At 39.4% G+C, this 24220-nt stretch overlaps 1 protein-coding gene across 6 annotated transcripts in view; it reads right to left on the reverse strand.

Moving 5' to 3' along the window:
- Positions 1 to 24220, reverse strand: part of LOC136867386 (monocarboxylate transporter 13) — a 258356-nt gene that overhangs the window by 41512 nt on the left and 192624 nt on the right. For 5 of the 6 annotated variants that reach the window (XM_067144566.2, XM_067144571.2, XM_068227083.1 and 2 more), the window contains 2 exons: positions 22430 to 22509; positions 19804 to 19907 (listed from right to left, as the gene is read on the reverse strand). In XM_067144566.2, the coding sequence (XP_067000667.2) occupies positions 19804 to 19907; positions 22430 to 22509 (184 nt within the window). The remainder of the gene's footprint in view (positions 1 to 19803; positions 19908 to 22429; positions 22510 to 24220) is intronic. The other variant, XM_067144567.2, reaches the window with a different exon arrangement.

The raw sequence follows: 24220 nt of genomic DNA on the forward strand, positions 1-24220 counted from the left end.
CCTGTTATCTTTATTCCTGATCTCCTGGACTTCCTCAGAGAGTTGTCCAATAGGTATAATACAGTGTCTAATGACCTCCTCTCCATGAACCAAGAGTTTCTGCAAAGTTACAGGCATGTAGTACGATTTGTATTTTTGTAAGTACAATTGTATAGTTTCCTTTGCGTACATTCCAAATGTCACTTTATCAATGGCATACCCACACGAAAGAGTTTCTAAGATGACACGTAGATGGTTTATTCAATTTAGATCTACTCCAGCAATATCCGCAGAAGTGGAAGCCTCACTGAACAATCTTCTAGCGGTTTCCATCATTGGTATTGCCAGCATTTTGCTTCGGATATCAGACAATAGACTCGTTTCCTCCCTGAACCGAACCTGTATATTCTTCTTTCTTCAACCAGTTTCTTCTCCTCGGTATCTCTTATTTGCCACTTTCTTACGTCAAGTCTGAACGCAATATGTAAAAGGTATTCGAAACATCGAACCATGCATGGAGTGGTCATAACCCAAACTTAAGTGTTGTTGGGTTAATTACTCTTTCAGTCACTTCAGGAATATTAGTCATCCCTTTAGGGAACGCGCCACATATATAGCCCATTTGAGAAGACTGATAGGAAGACAATGCACTGCACACTTTTCCATCCACCACAGTGAAGTGTAGTTCATGTTCAACCGCTCTGTGAACCACTGGCAGCTCACTTCTATAGTGAAGTCATCTACAGTATTTATTTATTGCGTGTGTATTTTAGGCTTTAAATCAGTGTTTTGCGATAAGCCTACGTGTGTGATTTCTTTCTTTAACATTAATGCTGTGATCTTTTATAGTCATCTTCCGTATTTATTTATTGCGTCTTCTTTTCTAGCTTTTATTGTCTGGATAAATTAATTAAATGCAATTATATACATTCCCCGCCTCTCGAGCCCATGAAATTATTTGTCTATTTCTCCTGCAATTTGCCACATATTTCAGTGCTGAGGATTCTTATGTGCCGCAGTTTACCTCTGATTCTGTACAAACCAAAAGTGGCCCTTGTAAACCCCGTGTCCCCTTTAGTTCATAAAAATAATTTGTAGCTTAGTTTCTTAAGCTTTTTGTCTTGAACTTAAATACTGAATTTCACAAATTGATGTGCCTCCGTTTTCCCGTGATGGCGTTGAGAAAAGCCGTTCGATATGGAAACCCTGTTCTCATAAGAGCAATACTGGTCTCTTAACATGGAATGAGTTATAGTACTGGCAGGCTCATCCTGACATTATTGTGATGCATGTCCTTCTGCAAGGCTCATTCTCTCGTCGAACCAACTTTTATTGTACTTCAGCAATTTGTCCCTTTTTCTACCATATTTTGTCCAGCGTGATCGAATTTTAGCACACAAAATACGGACAGACTTCCTTATAGACTTGGATATATCCTCGGAATAATCCTTGAAACCTACTTTTTTCAATTACAGCATTCGCAATAGCATCGTTCCGCTTATATTCCCTGCTGTTCCTCAACAGCTCAACCTCCGGGTTACAGAGTACATGGCTTCTGAAAAAAATTTATTACTCTCATGGTCGCGCCTGGTCGCAGCAAAAAGTCACAGTTTTCTATTCATTAAAGTATAGATAACTCCTCCAAAAGACTTTCATTGCGGAAATCAAAGGCAATCCATTTTGAAGGTCAGCTCAAATTTGTATAATTAGATAGCGTTTGGACAAAATGTAAATGAATTTTAATTGCATATTCCGGACAAGAATATAGTAATTTTCAGAAAATGCTACATAATATATAAAATACATACCTTCGTCTAATATAATCACATTGCAAGCTAAAGAAATATTTAGTTCTGACTTCCTTACTGAGCCCTCACATAATAACTGCACGCTCGCCTCACCAGAATATGATCCCCTAACGGAGAAGAGCCGCTTTAGGCCTTCGGTGAGATTAGATAATCAGACAGCGTGACTTTTCAATACTTAATTTCTGTACCCTAGAGTCTTATAAACACGACTCACAGAAAATGTGCACCAAAGACAAGGGTTGAAAATATTATTTTTGGCCGGCTGGGTGCTAGAAATTACCCACTGTGCAACGGTTATATGCACAGAAAGTATAGGGAAAATAGACATGGCGTCGTCACCTGGGGGTGTCTGAAGGAGAAGAATAAGTTTAAAGGATGGCTGAGGACAAGAGGCGAAGAAATACTTTACACCGTTGATCATCATTGGGGGCCACCTGACAAACGGCATTCACGGTGAAGAAACAGATTCAAGAGGCAAAGAAGGGAGCACGAGAAGAAGCGACTCCACTATAACTGATTTATGTGCAGGAGTTGGGTGATCAGCATAACAATGGCTACGACTTTGTCACATACGGCAGTTCAAGAAACTTTATAAAGAGCAATGCACCGGAAACGAAATCATGCATACAGACTTCAGATAGAGTCAAAAACAAGTGCACAGGTAATTCTTAATGAAGAGGCGTTAAGGATGACTAATGGCAGCCCGTTTCTTTTAGATGATGACGGCGCGGGAGAAAGAGTTAACATCTTAAGTGCCGTAAACGGTAGAGAAAGTCTTAAGCATTGCGCGTCGATTTTTTATGGATGGTACGTTCAAGAGTAGCAGCAAAAAAAATTCGCCCAGATATACACCGGTAACGCAACGTGATAGAAGCAACAAATACAAATACAAAAAGATACAAATAACTATGTGGAGCTATTACAAAAGGCGACATCGAACAACAATTGCTGTAGAGGGATGTCATCGCTAAATAAACTTCTTAGTTGGAAATCCACATCCTCGATTCGACGATTTGATGAATTGTTTAAAGAAGGAAATAGAAGCGACGAACGGCACGTATCTGAAACTGGTGCTCAATCTTGCAATTAAGAGGACGAAAACGAAATATGTGAATAAAGACGACAGGAAAGAAAACTTTAAAAATATGAAGAAACCAGCGACATCAGGTCCTGCTTAAAGGCAATTGCTTACGTCGGAAAACTAGCCAAGTCTTTATGTGGCGTCAGATGATCCAAATGCACGTAAATAAGTATGTACATAGATAACAAATCAAGAAAGGCGTTCCAGGGGGCAAACCGTGGAATGGTTCCTGAGGTCGAAAATAGAATGGTTCAGTACGCGAAGTGTTTACGTGATAATGGATATGGTGTTTCACACGAAATGCTACCATTTAAAGCAAGTGAAATAGCGACAAAACAGGAGATTAGCTGCACGGAAGCGGTGAGCAGTGTATGGATAGCGCAATTCACTAAGAGTAAGCGGAAACGACAGGGGAGCGTATTCGCCTACGAATGGAATCCTTCAAATTGCAACGCTTCTAATAATTTTCAGTAACATGTTACGGAACATAATAAAAGCTAATCTATAATGTGAAATGTGAAGCTTCGGCACTTTCAAAAACCAATTTAATTCTAATCAAGTTCGGTTTATTGAATTCGCGCACATGCCTCGAACCTTGAGTTTTGAGCTCAATTTTCAGGGGGGGGGGGGAATGAGTGAGATATACGCGAGTAAATACAATATGATATTATGGATAATCATGTCCATTTCAGTTAGCTCATTTTCCTAACACGAGGCTAAAACTTCACTCCATCACTTTCGGGGCCCGAGACGACCCACCAATTTAGAAAACAATTTTTAAAAATGTGTTTAAATTGTATGTCATTTCTCTTTCTTATAGATCCTGCGCGTACTATTAAAATACTTTTTCCTGATAAACATGAGTTTGCATAACATTTATTTAGTAATTAAATTACTAGTTAAATGGTTTATATAATTACCATGTTACACATTATAACTAGGTATACTTGGTGAATAAACGATTTCTTAATTACTTTCTTATACATGAATATTATAACAGAATTGTACACTGCTGTTTATTTTAGTCCTTCCGTGAAAGCCTACATACTGTCGTCTTTGCACTCACCAGCAAATTATATTAAATGAAATGTCATGCATCTGTGGTTCGGATTCCACGTAAAACTGGAGATCCCATTGTTATGATCAAGATATCAACATTCATGTGGAACTATAGACCTCCTTGCTTGCGTATTTGCCAGAATCACTCGACTTACAGTACTGCATACTGTGTTTTCGTATCCTACAAAATTCACTATTTCGGAAATTGAAGGATTACGGCTCGAACAAGTCATTTCTACAGATGTACTTCTAATTGTGTTCAAATAATACTCGTATATATCGTTTAACAGTTATTCAGTTATATAAAGGAGTTGAAAGAAATCGCCATCATGCCCAATACATTCGATCTGCAGATGACGTAGCAATTGTAGCATACTCCAAGAAGGAGCACCAGAGTTACTTGATTCAAGAACTGAAAACATCCAGAGAAAAGAAGCTCGATTTGTTCTGGGTGATTTCCAACAAAAGAGTATCGTTACAAAAATGTTGCAAAGTTTGGGCTGGAAAACTGGGAGAAAGGAGACGAGCTGCTCGACTAAGTAGTATGTTCCGAACTGTCAGTGGAGATATGGCATGGAATGACATCAGGAGACGAATATGTTTGAGCGATGTCTTTAAAAGTAGGAAAGATCACAATATGAAGATGACGCTGGAATACAAGAGGACAAATTGGGGCAAATATTCGTTTATAGGAAGGGGAGTTAGGAATTAGAATAACTTACCAAGGGAGATGTTCAATAAATTTCCAATTTCTTTGCTATCATTTAAGAAAAGGCTAGGAAAACAATAGATAGGAAATCTGCCACCTGGGTGACTGCCCTAAATGCAGATCAGTATTGATTGATTGATTGATTGATTGATTGATTGATTGATTGATTGATTGATTGATTGATTGATTGATTGATTGATTGATTGATTGATTGATTGATACAAGGAAAAAGATCTCCTGGGCGAAGAAGAATTTCCTGACTCGACAACCTTGAAACCTGGTTCAACAAAACATCTGCAGAACTGTTCTGAATTGTAATTGATAAAGCCAGAATAGCCAATGAATATCGGATTTTCACGACCGCATTGTAATCGAAACCGACTTTCAACCTAATAGGTCGTGTTACGTACATTTAGTACGTGTTGAAGAGATATTAAGTACAGAACAGAAATGGCCAACCGGACACCAGTGGGATCCGAACCCACAACCTCCCGATTTCGCGTCGGTTGCTCTACCAATTGAGCTATGGTGGCCTAGGCCATCTTTGTTCTGTTGGAAAGGATCTGAGCTACAGGTCTGGCACCACTGCCATCACACTGTAGAGTGCGTTTAAGTCAAAGACTTTAATATTATTTACCTAGACTCACAGAGCGCGCTGATGCTATGCGGACTATTGAACACTTTCGCGCATCGCCATGTTGCGGGCGCTTCAGCTTCGCATGCATGGCTAGCACGTGGTAATGTTTATAAACCGTTGCATGTTTTCGATTTCATTTGAATCATGGCTGTTAGTGGATCTGTTTTAGTATTATATGTGTCGGAGTGTTAATATATTGTCAAATATTTTCAAGGAATGAGGGAGCTGATACATAACAGTAGTTTCGGTAATATTAGGCCAAACGTTAGGCCTTACCTGTAGAATAGAAAGATATTCACGAGGGTGAATTCGTGTGCAGCCTTCATTTGTACAGGTTGCTATCGGAAGGGATCTGGTATTTCTTTTCACATGTGAGTAGAAATAGAACTGTTATAAAATGACTTTAATTTACCATAATCGAGAACTATACAGGTTATAGGGTGGTTGATTCAGAGAACGCATGGACATGACATTTAGAATATTTAGGCTTCTTCTTCTTTTTTGTTTGCCTTTTTCCAATTCATCGGAGATAATTGTTTAGAACTAAACAGCTGTTCTGAAAAAGACTACATATTTTTCACACAAACTGTGTTGCGGTATTACAAATTTTATGAATCTGGACCTAGAATCCGTAAGATATGATTGATACAACTTGATAAAACCTTTTAGTATTAGGGTAAGGTATTGCTTCAAATTATCAGTTACGGTACATGAAAAATGATTTATTAGTATCGTATGTCTTCATTTCTCCAATTTTTTCCCATTTGCTTTATAATAAAAGAATACAATTGTTAATATGCTATTCCAGAAAGATCTGACAATATAAAGTCTACTGTAAATAAAGCTCATTACAATCTTGTCAGTAGAAAACGCTAATCAAAATAACTGTTCACTATGATATTAATCTTTTTGTTTGCAAGTGCTTTACTTTCAGTTTCATCTATTTTCATGATTTACACCAGAATGAAAAATTAGAACGCACTTTCAGTTTTTATGTGCTCAGATAATGTTAATCCAGAATGGATTTGAAAAAGCAGTAATATTCAAGAAGATAATATTATGAGGAGGGTTTTACATCTTAAATGATACCATTCTTACTTAAGCCCAATCGGGCGAGTTGGCCGTGCGGTTAGGACCGCGCAGCTGTGAGCTTGCATCCGGGATATAGTGGGTTCGAACCCCACTGTCGGCAGCCCTGAAGATGGTTTTCCGTGGTTTCCCATTTTCACACCAGACAAATGCTGGGGCTGACTTTAATTAAGGCCACGGGCTCTTCCTTCTCATTCCTAAGCCTTTTCTATCCCACCGTCGCGATAAGACCTATCTGTGTCGGTGCGACGTAAAGCAAATTGGTAAAAATAAAAAGCCTACCACGCAGAGAAACTAAAACTAACCCTAGACATTCATTTCATTGTAAGAAATACACAACAGAAGACTAGCACTAGTGTAACAAATGTCAGGCAGCATTTACCTAAATCCAAATCACACAATAATGATAACTTAACTTCTGCTCATCCAGTTACATTATTTCATATCCAAACCAAACCAAATCCCATGGCACAACAGGCCCGAAAGGCCATGGCCTACCAAGGGAAAGCTGCTCAGCCTGAAGACCTGCAGATTACGAGGTGTCATGTGGTCAGCACGGTGAATCCTTTCGGCCGTTATCTCACCGTCAGATAGCTCCGTAATTGTAATCACGTAGGCTGAGCGGATCTTGAACCAGCACTCAGATCCAGGTACAAATCTCTGACCTGGCCGGGGATTGAATCCGGGGCCTCCGGGTAAGAAGTAGACACGCTACCCCTACACCGCAGAGCCGGCATTTCATATTCAGAAAATGATAAAACATGTATCATTTTGTTTCAGAATGATTTCTGCAGTCATGTACTTTTTAACCAATGTGTTCAGAGAATTGAGTAAAATTTGTTGTAGGCCTAATGACTTATCAGAGAGCTATGTTACCTTTCGTAGAAAGATTTTATTCCACAGGGTTACTTTTTTGTTGATATTGAAGATTATTGTTATCGGTACAGGAGTTTGTAAATATTTATGTGTTCTGCAGTCTGCTGAGAGACAGGCAATTTTTATCTCACGATATGTAATCATACTTAGGTTGTAGACTGCTTTTGGAACATGTCTTCTTATTTTCAATAAAGCTAAATTTCAGAGTCTAGGTTTCTCATGAGACAGATTGTTACGTGATCCTCGTCCTTTGAGTCTGGCCTTCTTGCGATGCGTACAATGTTCGAACAAATTAGTTACAAACATAACCCTTATACAGCATTAAAGTGAGCGACATGATAATTTTCGAGGTACTGCTAGTGTATTTTTGTAGTAGTGTATTTTTCAGTCTTCTTATTGTCTGCTAAAGTTTTGTTTTTTTCGTGCTCTACGTATGGGCTATCCAAAGGATTTGCGTAGATTGTTCAGTTTTTGTACAGAAATATATTTTAATATTACCACAGTCTTCATACTATGTATATTTATTGCGTGTATACACGGTAGTCTGTGTAGGCTGCCATTAAGTTTGTAGGGTGGATGTTTTCATGTGTGCGAAATTTAAGTTGAAGCACGTATTCCATACGATCTCCGCGTCAAGCTGAGGAGCGCCCGCAACATGGCGGTACGCGCATGGACATGTCTTCCCCAGTCACACGCTACTGCGCAGCCAGCGGTGTGGGGCCTTGGTTTAAGTCGCCCGTTGAGGGCCAAGTCCATGAATATTGAATTTTCACGACCGCATTGTACAGTACAGAAAAAGAAGAAGAAGAAGAAACATACTGAACGATTTCTCACCAACATCAAACCTGCTGACAAAACAGTGGAGCAAGTCACCAGTTTCCCTTATCTAGGAAGCCTGATCACCAATGACAACAGGTGTAGAAAAGAGATCAGAAGGCGATCGCACTCGGCAAACAGAGGTTCAGTAATAAGAAAAATCTTTTGAATACTGCAAATTTAGATTTTGGAATTAGGAAGAAATGTATAATGTGTTTTTGTATGGAGTGTGCTACTGTATGGATCTTGGACAATCACAGATTGGAATCGACTTTAAGCATTTCAGATGTGGGTCTGGACACGAATTCTACGGATTATAGTCCAGCCGCCAGCTGTCCGGCCCTGACAGATTGTGATATGGAGAACAGTATTGCCAAACTCTGGCGATTTGAAACTATAAATATAACCTTGAAAACATTATTATGAATTACAATGTGCCGTATGATTTTAATTTTAAATCACTGAATCCAACACCCTTCGTTGATTTGTTATTGTTTTAATTGGAGTTATTTTACCGCAAAAATTTTTCTAAGAGTTCTGCTAGTGACAGAATAATTGTCACAGTTTGCAATGTCTGGCGTCACTGGCGCGCCAGATTTAAGATTTAACAGCATATACCAATCACCGTTCATGTCGCCATGAGTCCCGTGTATTGTTGGTGTGGTGATGCCACTTGTTTGAAGAGAAACACGTGGCCTCAGTTACTCTGTAGCCTGCATGAAGTGCATGGGTTCACGGTGTGTGTAAACCATTTGTTTCTGTTATTGTGACATGGCCAGTGGATCATCGGAAACGATTTAAAAAATCAATCGTTATAAGAGCCAAAGCTGTGAAATGAGAAAGAGCACGATAACGGTGGGCCACTTCTTCCTGTTACGAAAGAGGTGGTTCAATTTGTGACGCTTTAAAAGTACGTACGTAGAACGGCTGTGAGAAGCTTAAAAAAGTGTCCAGTGGATCTTAACACACCTTCTGAAGTGCTGCGTACTCCGGAAAAATGAAGACCAAGATATTTTCCCAAGACATCATTATTGTTGGGAAATCAAAAGAATGCACTTGCCCGGTGAGGCATGGGCGAAGGGGTTATCACCACCAGAGTAAGTGACGCAATGGTTACCATAGCAAGTTCCGCTACTTCCCGGGCGACTTTATATTATCCTCTACTGGCAGCTATTCGCTCTTGTCAGTTGCAATCCAGCAATGTTTTCGTGTAGCAAATAAGAGCAGATAAGAGCCGATCTGTCTAGGCAGAACAGGAAGTTTGTGCTTGCAGGCCATATTCCTCATTCTTGCATTCTTCTCATCTCTACACAGTAGATGCACTTCAAAAGGATGCGATATGGCGACGTATTTATAGTTATTACATGAGGAGGGAATTTCCCACGCATGATAAACTACTTTTCTCTTTGGAAGAATCTCGCTTATTCAGTGGAAGGAAGACCAGTTTAAGTAAAGTACTGAGAGAACTTGGCTGTCGGAAGAAATTTTAAGGGAGAAAAGCTGTGATGGAGAGAAGTGAAATTGTAGCATGGCGAGGAAGATTTTTTGAGGGAAAATTCTGAAGACTACTCCTGATAGAGTGGTGTGGTTAGATGAAACGTGGGTAAATGCCGAACATTGTAAAACGGTGGTCTGGACAGATGAAACTGCTGAAGGGTTTTTCAAAGCATCTACTGGTGAGGGAATTAGGCTTATTTTGCTTCATGCAGGTGGCGTTAATGGATTTGTTCCGAGAACTAAGCTTCTTTTCAGATCAAAGAGCACTAGTGATTATCACGAAGAATGTTCTCCTACCAAACGTAAGTCTCAATTCCGTAACTGTTATGGACAATGCCCCCTATTACTCTGGGTAACTAAACAAAGCACCGACAATGAAAGACATTTTTTTTTTTTTTTTTTTTTTTTTGTTGTGGTCAAGTACCCGAGAGTCCCGTGGCGACACTAGGCCACTCTACTCGTCGGTTTCTGCGATGTTGTGAAAAATTCACATCAGCACCAGCACGAACATACACTATTGGAGGAAAAACACTCTGTCGATGGCGGAGCAAGTCCGCCATGTCAGAACTGAAACCTCCCTTCGCTGCAACTGTTAGTTTTCAAATAATTTAGCTAGTGCTAGTTGGCAAGGTAGGAGATGATTGTTAATGATGGAATTATAAAAATTTCAAGAAGAAGAAGGCAAGTAGTGAGGGCAAGGCGATTTTTCTTGGTGGGGGGGGGGTCTAGGGAACAATGAGTTGACGGGGGGGCATGGCTGGGAGATGAGTTAGTTGAGGAGAAAGGAGATTGAGGAGAAGATAGAATAGAGCAGGGTTGTTAGTGTTTGGTTGAGAGAGATGAGGAGTGAAGCTATTGAAATGTGGTGGTGGAGATCTTGGTTCGCGGAGGTGCCTGGCGTTCTTGTAATGGTTCCTTATAGCCTTCTTGATGAAGGGGCACCCTGGGAAAGAGGCTGCATGTTTCCCCTCACAGTTGGCACACTTTGGCTGGGTACGAGGTACCTCGCAGACTGTGTGGTGATGGTCACCACCACACCTGTTGCACCGGGTGGAGTTGGTGCACGTAGCAGCTGTGTGATGCAACTGTAAGCAGTTGTAACATTGAACAACCAGGGATGGGTGGGGGGTGGGGGAGGGTTGAGACGAAGGTGCTGGTTTGGTGCTTGAAGAAGTCTGAGGCGCTGATGACCGGCGTTTTCTTCTTCTTCTTCTTCTTCTGGTTTGGGTGGCGCTGGAGGTGAAGTAGAAAAGATACCATTCTTCAGTGGTTGGTGGGAAATAATGTACCGGGGATATCCGCAGATATGACAAAGACGGAGCTGCTACTAAGTGTAAAGCTCCATAAGCCTAGATTTTGCACCTACGAAGTAGAGTTCATCGCTGCAGCTCAGGGATAATTAGGCTTCCTTCTTACCACTGCCACTTCAAAAGCAATCGAGCTAATTTGGGCACAAGTGAAAGGACATGTTACCGAAAATAACAAATATTTCCGTCCCACTGATGTCGAAAGAGTGCACCCTGCAGCCAAAAATGTTACAGAGAATAAGTGTAAAATTGTTGTGAGTCACACCTGGGAAGATCTACACAAGGCATAGGAAGTTGATGTAATTGTTGAATGTCGAGTGGAAGAACTTATTATTCCCTTGCGTAAGGATGACATCAGTGACATTAGTGACAAGGACGAAGACACCGATATTTTCGAACGCATTCCCTTTGGAGTAGTTAGTGTGAGTTCATAATTTGTTTCATTTTATTGCAATACTTTCTTATTTCGGCGCTACTATTCTATGAGCATATTGAAGTTTTATTGTACCAGCGATGTTTTTATTACCGCGGTGATATTATTCTCAGGGTTTTATTTTTATTCTAATTTATTTTAATTGCGGTGATACTATTTACAATGTTCGGGTTTTTATGTTTTTATTTTATACGTTTATAGTCTACTATTATTGAGTAACTCTTATTCTATTCTCTGAGTGTGCTTAATTTTGACTGGAATATTTTCTTATTATATTTACGCCTTGGAGTATGGTTAATTTTAATTGGAACGTTCTATCATTACGATTACACTATTCTTGGTTTTCAATATATTATAGGTAATTTTCTCGTACTTTCGTACGCATTTCCATCGCATTAACACAGAATCTGATCTGCGTATGCGTGAAATATTTTAGGAGTTCATGTTTGTTTATATCGTGCTGTTCAAAATCGGCAACACTATCTGAGAAACGTCAGGGCCGGACAACCGGCCGCTGGACTATGAATGGATTGAAAAGAGAACAAACAAAAGCATTCAAGAGAGGAGGGGAATGACGCCAACGATACAGAGAAGAAGAGCTAAATTCATTGGCCACAAATTGGGACGGTAATAGCTTTCTTACCAATCAGCTGGAAGGGAAAATCACAGGCAAGATACGCTGAGGAAAAATTCCCTCAAGACTTGGCATAGAATCTTTCTTATGGTTGCTAATGTGAAATGAAATGAAATGAAGAGCAGAGGACAGGGAACAATGGCTCTATTGACAATACGTTGTTTTTAGACACTGATGATGACTCACTTACATGTGTCATTTATGTGACCTAAACGTACATGTAACTGACAATAAGTTAAGAAGAGCTGTTGACACGTCAATCATCACTGACGGTAGAATAAACAACAGCAAGCTATAGCTGTTTGGCACTTACTCGGAGATGATCTTAGGATGGAAGGGTCACAGTGTGGGTCAAGAACTAAGTACACTTGTATAATTACATATGGTAAAAATGGAAATGGAAATGGCGTATCGCTTTTAGTGCCGGGAGTGCCCAAGGACAAGTTCGGCTCGCCAGATGCAGGTCTTTTGATTTAACGCCCGTAGGCGACCCGCGCGTCGTGATGAGGATGAAATGATGATGAAGACGACACATACACCCAGCCCCAGTGCCAGCGGAATTAACCAATTATGGTTAAAATTCCCGACCCTGCCGGGAATCGAACCCGGGACCCCTGTGGCCAAAGGCCAGCACGCTAACCATTTAGCCATGGAGCCTGACATTACATATGGTCATTATTACCTATGACATGTTGACCAAATGCACTGCCTGTCACAAGAAATGATCGGTTGAAAATTATTATTTTCCCCAGTGCAAGCACGACCAAAAGTAGACTCCTTGGATGGTTAACACAGGGAGGTTTTTCTGTCTTCATGGCTAAATGGTTAGTGTTCTGGCCTTTGGCCTAGGGTGGGTGGTCCCGAGTTTGATTCCCGCCGGGTAGGGGATTTTAACCTTAATTGGTTAATTCGCTTGGCTCGGGGCAGGGCGTGTGTGTCGTCTTAATCATTAGACATCATCTTAGGTAGGGCCCCATCCTTACAGACGTGCAGGTCACCTACAGGCCGTCTGCTAGAAAAAGACCTGTCTCCGGAGGCCGTACGACATCGTTATTATTCTTATCTACACTTTGCCAATACAATTGTACAGTGGAACTGGTTTAAAATAAAGTTGTCGTTAAATGCTATTTGTCACTTTGCTAACGTAATGGAAGTCAGTCTGATAAGATATCAGCAAGGAGACTCGTTAAATTCTCAGATAGTACCATCGAAGTTTACGCAGTTATGTGGAAACTCGAGAAACCGATAGCGGTGCTATAATAGGGTATTAGTTTACCATTTCTACCCCCACACTGAACAAGAATGCGCCGTTACAACACGATTCACCCTACGAGAAGCACCATTTGCAGCACTCAGACCAATTAGTTGACCACGGGGACGGCCAAAGAAGAAATGGCTTGACGCACTATGGGAGGACATGTGCTTGGTGGGCATTTATTACTGCAGTTACTCCAAGGATCGGAAGTGATGGAAAGCGAAATGCAGAACCCTGTAATTACGCGGGATAAATACTAGGGAAAAGAAGAAGAAGAAGATTCATTAATATACATTATATACCAATATACATGCACAGGTCATGATAAAATATAGCTTCCGCTGACGCCTCAGTCTTTTTTTCTTTTTTTTTTTTTTTTTTTTTGTGCCTCAGTACGAAAGTTGTTGGTGACTGTGGGAAACTGACGTAATGCGCATGAAGTCATCACAAGATGTCCGCCTACTTAAGTTATGCCTTTTACGGTGGAAGGTCAGTTATCGCGCTGTATAGCTCGATGTGTGAATGCTGCCCCGAGTCCAGTCAGGTGTAATTTGATTCGTTTCGATGAGACACCAGAATGGAACACCAGAAAAATTAAATATGTCGGCCTCCAAATTAAAACAATATTGAAGGTTTTGTGACTGAAGTATAACGAATGTTAGTGTACATCATAAAAGTTCTAAATGTATTCTTAAAAATTGTACAAAACTTATAGAAAACACATGCAGTAGGAAACTGGAAATTTTACAATTACCGAAAAATGTGCAAATTTAAAATGAATGAAAGGAAACGACGTGGGTGTCCAGAGTGGGATATACCTGGTTCATAAGAAGGAAGGGCTGGTTGTAGATTGCCTGGTCTTTGCTGATGATATGGCATTGATTGCCGATTCGCAGGATACAGCAAAAAAACAGGTCAATTGCCTCAGAAGACAGGTAGCTAAAGTGAGTCTTCAGTGTCGTGGGAGAAAAGAGAGTTCTTCACCCACATCAAAGAAGCTAGCAGAGAGATACTACTAGAACGGGTAAAAATAAAGATGACTGAGAAATTTAAGTATCTCGGCGAATGGATTGAATCCAACTTATCAGAAAGAGCATCATTATCCATGAGAGTGAACAAGTTGGAACTGGCCAATCGACTAACAAAGGGGACTTATAAGAAGAAATGCCTGTCACACAACCTGAAACTGAAGCACTACACGTCGGTCACACGACCAGAAGTTCTGTATGCCATGAAGTGTCTTTCATTGAATCGAAGGAGCCTGATGGAGAAATTGCAAGTCAGAGAGAGGAGAATTCTCAGGAAGATCTTAGGTCCGGTAAAGGAAGATGAAGAATTCCGTAGACGGCACAATTACGAGCTCTACGAACATTAAAAGAGGCTCTCTGATTGTGTTAGGAAAAGGAGCATTCTATGGTCATATAGTAAGACTGCCTTCCAAAAGAACTGACCAATCCCCTGTTCATCTTCTGGCAGAACAAGAAGATTCGTACCACTTGGCTGACAGAAACTGAGAAGGACATTAAAAAAGAGCTGGGACTATTAGATTTTCAAGATAGACGGTCTGTACGACATGCCCTGAAAGAAGTCCATGGATTTCAGGAAAACCCACGGAAAACGGCACCCCCTGAACAGATGAAAGAAAGAAGTTACACCAGCGGAAAATGCGAGAACACTGGGCAAAGATCAATGCCCAACAGTTGAACAAACGTGGTCCAAAGTAGACCACTTCGAACCAAGAAGAAGAAACGGCGTGTACTTGTGTTTTAATGTGATTTTTTAATTGCAATTTGCGATGGAAGTTTCGCATAAATTACTTCAGCTGAAGTACATCGTACCGCGTGCTTTTATAAAAGACCGTAGCTCGGGACATGGTACATTATACGAAGTTTAGCACTGATTCTTCTGTACTAGACTCCATCCATTTTTGTGTGTACCTGCACTGGCTTAATTATCTTAAGCAATTCGATACGCGGTCGATTTCAGCAAGTGTATTTTCAGATCTGACAAAGGCAATATTTGTCGAATTACTTATTCGTCACGTAATTCCACATGACTGCCTTATCATATCAGTGGTCATAATTTTATTATCAATCTTCTCTCCCTTAGAACCATTGGTCTTCATACAACATTCTTCGTTATTACCACGTGCCAGCTCATAAATACCTAGTTATGTTATCACTAAATTTAACAATTCAGTTAAAAGCCAACCCATTATTAGGATTCAACTCATTTTCGTTACAATTTGATGGTCACAGTTTTCTCCACGATGGTTTTATACCTCTCGAGGCTGATCTGTCGCAATTCTACTCTGGCCTTCAGCCTAGAATAATAATCCTTCAGTAAGCCCGGGATCAAACTCAGCACCTTCGGGGAGGAGGCAGAAACATTACTACTCCACTAGGGTGGAGGATGGCATAGAAGCTACTCATCAAAATGCCCCGGGTTCATATCCCGGCTCTTTCGTAAGTTAAAAACTAGTTTAAGTGAATTGAAGTAGTGTGTAATCCCACTCTCGGTCGTTCTACGAGCAATATGGCAGGTATTTTTACGTGACTGCTGATACTGTCTCTGCTAAGACCCCAACTAGAGTATGGTTGCAGTGTGTGGGACCCTCACCAGGATTACCTGATTCAAGAACTGAAAAAAAAAATCCAAAGAAAAGCAGCCAGATTTGTTCTGGGTGATTTCCGACAAAAGAGTACCGTTACAAAAATGTTGCAAAGTCTGGGCTGGGAAGAATTGGGAGAAAGAAGACGAGCTGCTCGACTAAGTGGTATGTTCCGAGCTGTCAGCGGAGAGATGGCGTGGAATGACATTAGTAGACGAATAAGCTTGAGTGGCTTTTATAAAAGCAGAAAAGATCACAATATGAAGATAAAGTTGGAATTCGAGAGGACAAACTGGGGCAAATATTCATTTATAAGAAGGGGAGTTAGGGATTGGAATAACTTACCAAGGGAAATGTTCAATAAATTCCAATTTCTTTGAAATCATTTAGGAAAAGGCTAGGAAAACAACAGATAGGGAATCTGCCACCTGAGCGACTGCCCTAAATGCATATCAGTATTGATTGATTGATTGATTGATTGATTGATTGATTGATTGATTGATTGATTGATTGATTGATTGATTGATTGATTGATTGATTGATTGATTGATTGATTGATTGATTGATTGATTGATTGATTGATTGATTGATTGATTGATTGTGGTCATAGCCATAGGACCCCCAGTTATACGTGGAATCCAAACCGAAGAAGTGACTAATGTTTTTATTTCAAACATTTCACGTGCATTGGCTAGGATTCAAATCGTAGTCGTCTAGGTGATAAAAGCACTCGACTATTACACCTCTTCGCCTTTGTAGAAAGGGTTTTGTTTGATTCACCGCTTCAACTCCAGGTGAGTACTGGAATGTGCCTAGTGTATAAGGAACACAGGTTTATCTTTGAACATTAATACCCTCTAATAATAATTAATATCCATCCAATACAGATCCATAGGTCATCAGACAGACTTCATGCACACTAAATAATTGGGATTGTATACAATTAAGCACCTAGCTTCTTACACAAAACTATGACGTCAAACATAGATTAACAAAATTAACAAAATACAGCGGAACCTCGATATCTCAAATCAGCTCGGGAGCTAAATTTTATTTCGAGTTATCGAAATTTCGGGATATAGAGAACGCCGTTTTTGAGCATGTATAGCACATGAATCATATGTATCTACGGGATTATACTGAATACATTATTTTAAACAGTAACAATATACAAACAAACTCTATTTTACGGCATCACTTTAATTATAACACTCTTTATAGTAACCCTTTAGAAGTCAGGGTACGGTACATTCAGTAGTAAAACAAGAAACACCGAGCTCGATAGCTGCAGTCGCTTAAATGCGGCCAGTATCCAGTATTCGGGAAATAGTAGGTTCGAACCCCACTGTCGGCAGCCCTGAAAATGGTTTTCCGTGGTTTCCCATTTTCACACCAGGCAAATGCTGGGGTTGTACCTTAATTAAGGCCACGGCCGCTTCCTTCCCACTCCTAGCGCTTCCCCGTCCCATCGTCGCCATAAGACCTATCTGTGTCGGTGCGACGTAAAGCAACTAGCCAAAAAAAAAAAACAAGAAACACACCTCGGTTAACACCTTTGGAAAAAAACTGTTAGTCTCTTCTGTTTGTTACTGTTAACATTTCCTCCCTTCACGTTGAAACTTCTCGTCAAAATCACGCACCTGATATTCGTAAATGGAGCTTGTCATCCGCGACTACGGGGGTGGCTTTCGAACGTGACCGGTAATTAATCCACACCCGAGAAACAGAGGGACTTCGCCGATTTTCCGATTATTAGAATTTTTTTGTTTTTCTGTTCCCGTGATATTAGCTCGCAGTATACTTGCTAACTGTTCCTCACAAACCACAAACGCCATATTGCACAATTAATGTTGCAAAAAATTTGAGTTACATAGGATTTTTTTTTTTTTTTTTTTATCTCTCTTCAAGGAAGGAAATATTTGCTTCGAGAAATCGAGAAAATCGTGTAACCGAATTTCGAGTAATAGAGAAATAAATACTGTACACGTGAAGAATTGGACAAACGACCGGGAAATTTAAGTTACTTGGAGATACTGAAAATTTGAGTAATGGAGACTTGAGATCCCGAGGTTCGACTGTACTCTAAAACTTGGAATAATTTTAGGGTAATAATAATGATATTACACGATATTACGTGATTGTTTGCGCTCGCGGTTATTTTGTTCCCAGTGCAGTGTTCCCAAACCTCATAACGTATAGTTTGACCAACTGGTTATTTCCCAAGAACAATGTCTCACTTTAGCGATTTTCCTGCAAACATGATATACCTAGTTTAACTCCCAACAACAACTTTCCCAGTACAAAATTATCCTGCAGGTTTGTTTTCCGAATGCACTCACCAAAATTATCCTGCAAGTTTTTTTTTGTTTTTTTCGTATACACTTAGCAAATTATCCACAGCAATCCTTTTATACGTAGCATCTTAGTAACTGACAACATTGTTTATATTTCGTTTAAGAAATATTCATTAATATGTCTAACCTTCCCGTTGTGATCACTTCATGTACTACGTAACGTTATTAGATCACCATCATACTAACAAGATTTCAGAAGGATTTCACGACGGATTTCAGACATAGTAGATAAGCCTTATCCTCCATCATTCGTGACATTACAATTTAGAAACGAACAGAGTGACACAGAAATGGCAATTAATTTTACAACTATCACTTGGACAGTCTATTAAAGCAAATCCAAAAACGAAAGTGGACACACATTCAAACAGTATTAGATCCGTAATTTTGGAGTATAGTACATGCAAAGATGAAAAGAGAACCATCTACCATTGAAGAAATTTGCATCGGAATTTCATTTGGTAAATTCCATCCAGTTTGTAATTATTACAGAGTTTAGAAATAAAATATACGCTTCTAGCCCTTCCTAAATTTGCAACCCTTTCTTTAATCATCGTTATCCGGTCGATTAGCAGTTTGCATTTTTCTATCACTATGAGTGCTAACGTGAGTCAATGCATAGGTTCACTCAAGCACCACAACAAGCGCTAATGTGAATCAATGCAGAGTTTCACTTAAGCCCTTATAACTACTTTCGGTGTGGACATTCTTCAAAAATCTAAAATGTCGCTAGAGTATTGAACCAAGGAACCTATTACAGAAATAACTATGTATGTAAGTTAATTTGGCTAGGATTTGAATCAAAAATAAAATGAGTAAACAAACAAGCTATTTTATGTTGCTTTTCTGGAATTGCATTTAGACAGGAAGCGATTTTCGAAATGTGTATTTCTTATTTTGCTAGATCTATCCAGGAATCACGATTTGAAACTTTTACTAGCACTTTAGTTCTTCAACTTTCAGCACAATTGAGGAAATGGCTAATTTTACATTTTTCGTAGGGTGTAGTACGGGGACCCCTATTTTGTCTGCTAAATGTTATTAACATTAAAAATGAATTATTGTAAAACTCGAGTTTGATATTGAAGATTGAGGAAAACATTCCGTTGGGAGAAGTTGTCTTAGGAATAATTCAAAGGAAATATTTTTTTGGGAAAGAGACATTAGAAAAAACATTTCAATGAAAAAACGGGAGAATTGACCGTGAGTCGCTTATTTGATACTAAGAGAATCAATATTAAAGTGAAGGCCTTAACGGCCGGTGTCAATATAATAAAGATCTTCCAGGCTATTTAGCCGTGGTCCACTCTTCTCATTTCGTCCAGACGTTTCGGCTACTGCTACGGTAGTCCTTTTCTGCGGCGTCGTGTAGATACTCGCTCCTGGCAGTCGCCAGCGGGATACAGGAGAGAGTATCTACACGACGCCGCAGAAAATTACTACCGCAGCAGTAGCCGAAACGTCTGGACGAAATGAGAGAAATTGACCACGGCATAATAGCCCGGAAGATTTTTATTATATAAGAGAATCAATTTTTCACTGAGTACAAAATGATTATGTACATTAATCAACTTTGTGAGAGCTGCATATGTCATTTGACCAATATAAAATGCCAGTGGATTACCCACCAAGCTTTTCCTGATGTAAAGTATCCTCACCTCCTGTCATTCCATCTCATTGACGATGTTCTCTTATGATTTGTCAGCTTTGATTGTTTACAAGATGCACCTAGCTCAACAGCTAATGCTGAAGTCTCTTCCTGCTATGAAAAGAGAGAACAAAGTGTTACAATGTATTGAGGGATATTTATCTAAAGATAACGTACTAAATGTTATACATATTGCCTCAAAAGGAAGAGTGAGTAAGATGAGCGAGCTTGAGAATATCATTCCGAAGAAAATGCTAATACATTTGTGAACATTTCTCAGAGATATCAACAGTTGCATACAAATAAAAATACGAAAAATAAGAGTAGACCACAAAAGTTAAATGCAACCGTGGTTTTAGCTTTGTTTAATGATCAGTTGCTCTAAGAAATTCAGAAACTTCCTTGGCATGGCCAGTGAGTACCTTATAATATAGCTGTAGTCTGAGTTAGTTCCTAATATTTACGTACTGAAAACACAAACATCTAAATGTCTAATTTTTCTCTAACTTTTCATTTTACCTTCAATTGTTAATAACTCAAATGTTGCAATATACATTTGTTGTTGTTGTTGTTGTTGTTGTTACGTTATGCCCAACTGAGGAGCACGCTTGAATTTATTTAGCTGATGATTTTGCTTTCTTCTCTTCCCAAAATCTCTGCACCCTCTCATTGAAATTCTTCTTGCGTTCTTCCGTCCGGGTTTCATTAGTTCTAGATTTTGGCTCCGCGAAACAATTTTAAATCAGATCGGTTCTTCACAGTTTCCTGGTTGATGATGATTTCCTGAAGATCTGATTCTGTTTCATTTAGCCAGTTGTTCTTGCCTTTCAGTGTGAGGGCAAGGTTTAGAAGATTATTATTTCGTTTCGGTCGACTATGGACCACGCTATTTCAAACGTTCTTTGTCTTGAGCTTTAACCACTCGCCCAGAACTTCCGCATCCATTTTCGGTGACCTTTGTTCTGTTCTTCGGTCCACGCCTTGCCTGTCTTCATTTTAGGTTTTGTTCGAAAACTCTGTAAACATTCTAGTTTCTTTAAAGGGTCACGTTGTTAGATGTCATTACGTAAGAACCCCAATTCTTGTAAATCCTTTTCCGCCTCGGTGAAACAGATCCCTTTAGTTTTCTTATTCAGAAAGTAGGCAAAGAATCGAGTGGACAGTCTTTCTGGTCTCACTATTATTATTATTATTATTATTATTATTATTATTATTATTATTATTATTATTATTATTATTATTATTATTATTATTATTATTATTATTATTATTATTATTCATATCGAAAACCGCAAAATGTCCAAAGTAAGTGAAAGGATTGACATTTACAGTTTTCCTTTTAGATAAAATTAGTATTTTTTAATATGCTAAGCAAAGGTCTGAAACGGGTCACATTGAAAAATATATTTTGGAAAACAATGGTCCTGACACAACATACATGCAATAATAAGTTAGAGGTGTGTCAAATTTCAGCCGTATCCTTCGAATAATTGGGGAGATTAGGTTCTGAATTGTATCCTCTCTGGTACATGGAACCCCTTATTTATCTCACTCAATTGTTATAGTTACATGATGCCATGGGAATTAGTTCCCTCTGAAGATCAGTGGTAGAGTGCTGTCCCCTGAGTCCAAAGATCACGGGTTTTAAACCCGTTAAACGTAGTCGGATTTTTGAAGGGGTGGACAAAAATCTGTTCGGTACTTAGATCGTACGATATCGGTATATCTTGATACATATGAATTTTACAAGGCAAAAATTCATTAAAACTGAGCCATAGATAGGCTTACAGAAATCCTGTTTATTCTAAATCTGGTAGAGTAAAGCGGAATGTTAAAACTGAAGCACAGGCATTCTAGATGGTATAAAATGAAAACGCATGCGAACAGTAGCTGAGACCAATACGTATTATTAATGTTGTTATTATTATTATTATTATTATTATTATTATTATTATTATTACTATTATTACTATTATTATTATTATTATTATTATTATTATTATTATTATTATTATTATTATTATTATTATTATTATTATTATTATTATTATTATAGGGAATCTGCAGGTCAGAATTCCATGATCCAAACCCACTTGCTGTACTGCTAGTGCCTAATGGCCCTGAGCATTTCTAAATGCACTCGCTGTACCTTATTTAATCCTATTTGAAACGAGATTCACGTGTCCCAGTATTATCACAGGTCTACAATGATGATTGTGAGCCACTCGTAACATTCTTGCTCAAATCTGTCTCAAAATCCTAACAGGATTAACCGATAATTCGAACAAAAACTTCCAGTATTCCCAACTGCAAATAGTTAGCTATTAGCTATTGTAACGTTCCCATTAAACTCTGTACCTCAGGATTCATAGTATGAAATGAATCCTAAGAAATTACATACTGAAATATCGTGCAAGCATACAGTCAGAACAAATTAAAGTGTTTTACTGAACAACTTCTCACTACTTTGCGATATAAACTAAAAGCATGTTGTGGTACCTAATACAAAAATGTGTTTCGCTTGATCGAAAGTAGTAACAATAAGAATAGTCACTGAAGCTCCATTGGAGCCAATAAACCTAGTGATTTAACAACTTAAACTTCACCGGCCTGTACATTGTATGGAAGGAAGGTACCTCAGCACTTGCCAGTTCCTTGACTAGTGGCTTTCCTTGAGTCACCTGGTCGTCTCTTTCGATGATCACCAGAACCAAACCTGCGCAATAAGAATATAAAGTATTGTTATTATTTACAATATTAAATTTAAAAGATCGTGTTTCATTCACCTTTATTCAACAAAAATGTGCAGTTAGCCTTGCCATGTTCACACTTCCTATTTCAAACACTTCCATTTTACTACTAGGTGCTGAACCCGTCGTTGGCGGGTGAGTTGTTACACAATTACAGCGAGAATGCCATCTACCAGAGAGAGCACATCTCAATTATAGTTCTCTAAATTTCTTCGGTAACGACCGGCGACTTAAACGTTAAGCAGTACCAAAACCCAACAGTAACCAGATTTATGTCTGTATACAGTCGTCTCTGTTGTAACCAATAACAGATGGCTCTTGACCAATAACATGCATGCTTTGTCAGTGACAGTCCACGTGGAGCATTTCAAAAGCGTGCCGGTCCTGGAACCGGCTCGTTTGTCAGGTCTCCAATGTTGCACAGCTGCACACAGTTCTGACCAGACTCGCTGCTCACTCTCAGAGGCTAATCAGTTAGAACGGTGAGTTAAGAAAGCTGTATCTCGAGTTGGGGAAATTCTGGCACATGGCGGTCAAGGAATGTAAACACAGCCGGCCAGCTAGGCTTCAAAAGCGTGCCAGTCGTCAACGGAAGAAATTGCAAGAACTATAACAACAGTCAGTATAATATTACTGTTGATTAATTTTATGGACTTAAGAAACTAGGCCAGCGCATCACTTTTCTTCCGGCTCGATAAAATTAGGGCGTTTCAGGTCAAGGAAGTTTCATTACGACCTCTCCTCAAGATTCCCTTTCATCTTGTTATTTCTCTTCTCGTTTTCCTTCTCATTTCAATGGTTACCTTAATTATCGTCTTGATAATAATATCGATGTATTTATTTATGTAAATTAAACTGTAATTTGGTCTGCGCACTTCAAACTTTTGCCTAATATTTCGTTTATCTCAGAGTAGGTTTACAAAATTCGAAAGTGGTTTCAGCTCACTGTCTGTCTGTCTGTCTGTCTGTCTGTCTGTCTGTCTGTCTGTCTGTCTGTCTGTCTGTCTGTCTGTCTGTCTGTCTTTCTTCTGCGTTAATATCACAGAAAATCGGCTGACAAAATTTCTTGTAAATCGGTATTTAAGTTCAGAGATATCTGAAGAGTGGGCAGGCTATACAGTATGTTTAGTATACAGTGGTGTAACCATATTATCCAAACCTCATTGCGCAACAGCCCCTCGAAAGGACATGGCCTACGAAACAACCTTTGCTCAGCTCGAAGGCCTGCTGATTACGAGGTGTCGTGCGGTCGGCACGACGAATTACCTCGGTGGTTATTTTTGTTTTTCCGAACCGGGGCGCTATTTCACCGTCCGATAGCCCCCCTGTTGTAATCACGTTTCTGAGTGGACGTCGAACCAGACTTCAGATCCAGGTAAAAATCTCTGACTTGGCCGGGAATCAATCGCGGAGTCTCCAGGTAATGGGGAGGCTCCCTACCCTTACACAGTGGGGCCGGCGTCTGACCATATTCAAGGGGACGAAGCAGGAAATGTCAAATTTCTCCTTGTAGAAAGAAAGATAAATTTCTCCGCTACACTGAGTATCATAATATCATGGATAATATTTTGGGCTTAGAAGATTAGAGAGCGAGTACAGATTCTTTGATTGTTCCCCTCTTAGTAGCCTCTTACGATATGCAGGGTGTAGAGATAATGCCTACTTTCACTTCACTCA

This window comes from Anabrus simplex, chromosome 3 (assembly GCF_040414725.1).
Source record: "Anabrus simplex isolate iqAnaSimp1 chromosome 3, ASM4041472v1, whole genome shotgun sequence".
In the NCBI taxonomy this organism is placed as follows: domain Eukaryota; kingdom Metazoa; phylum Arthropoda; class Insecta; order Orthoptera; family Tettigoniidae; genus Anabrus; species Anabrus simplex.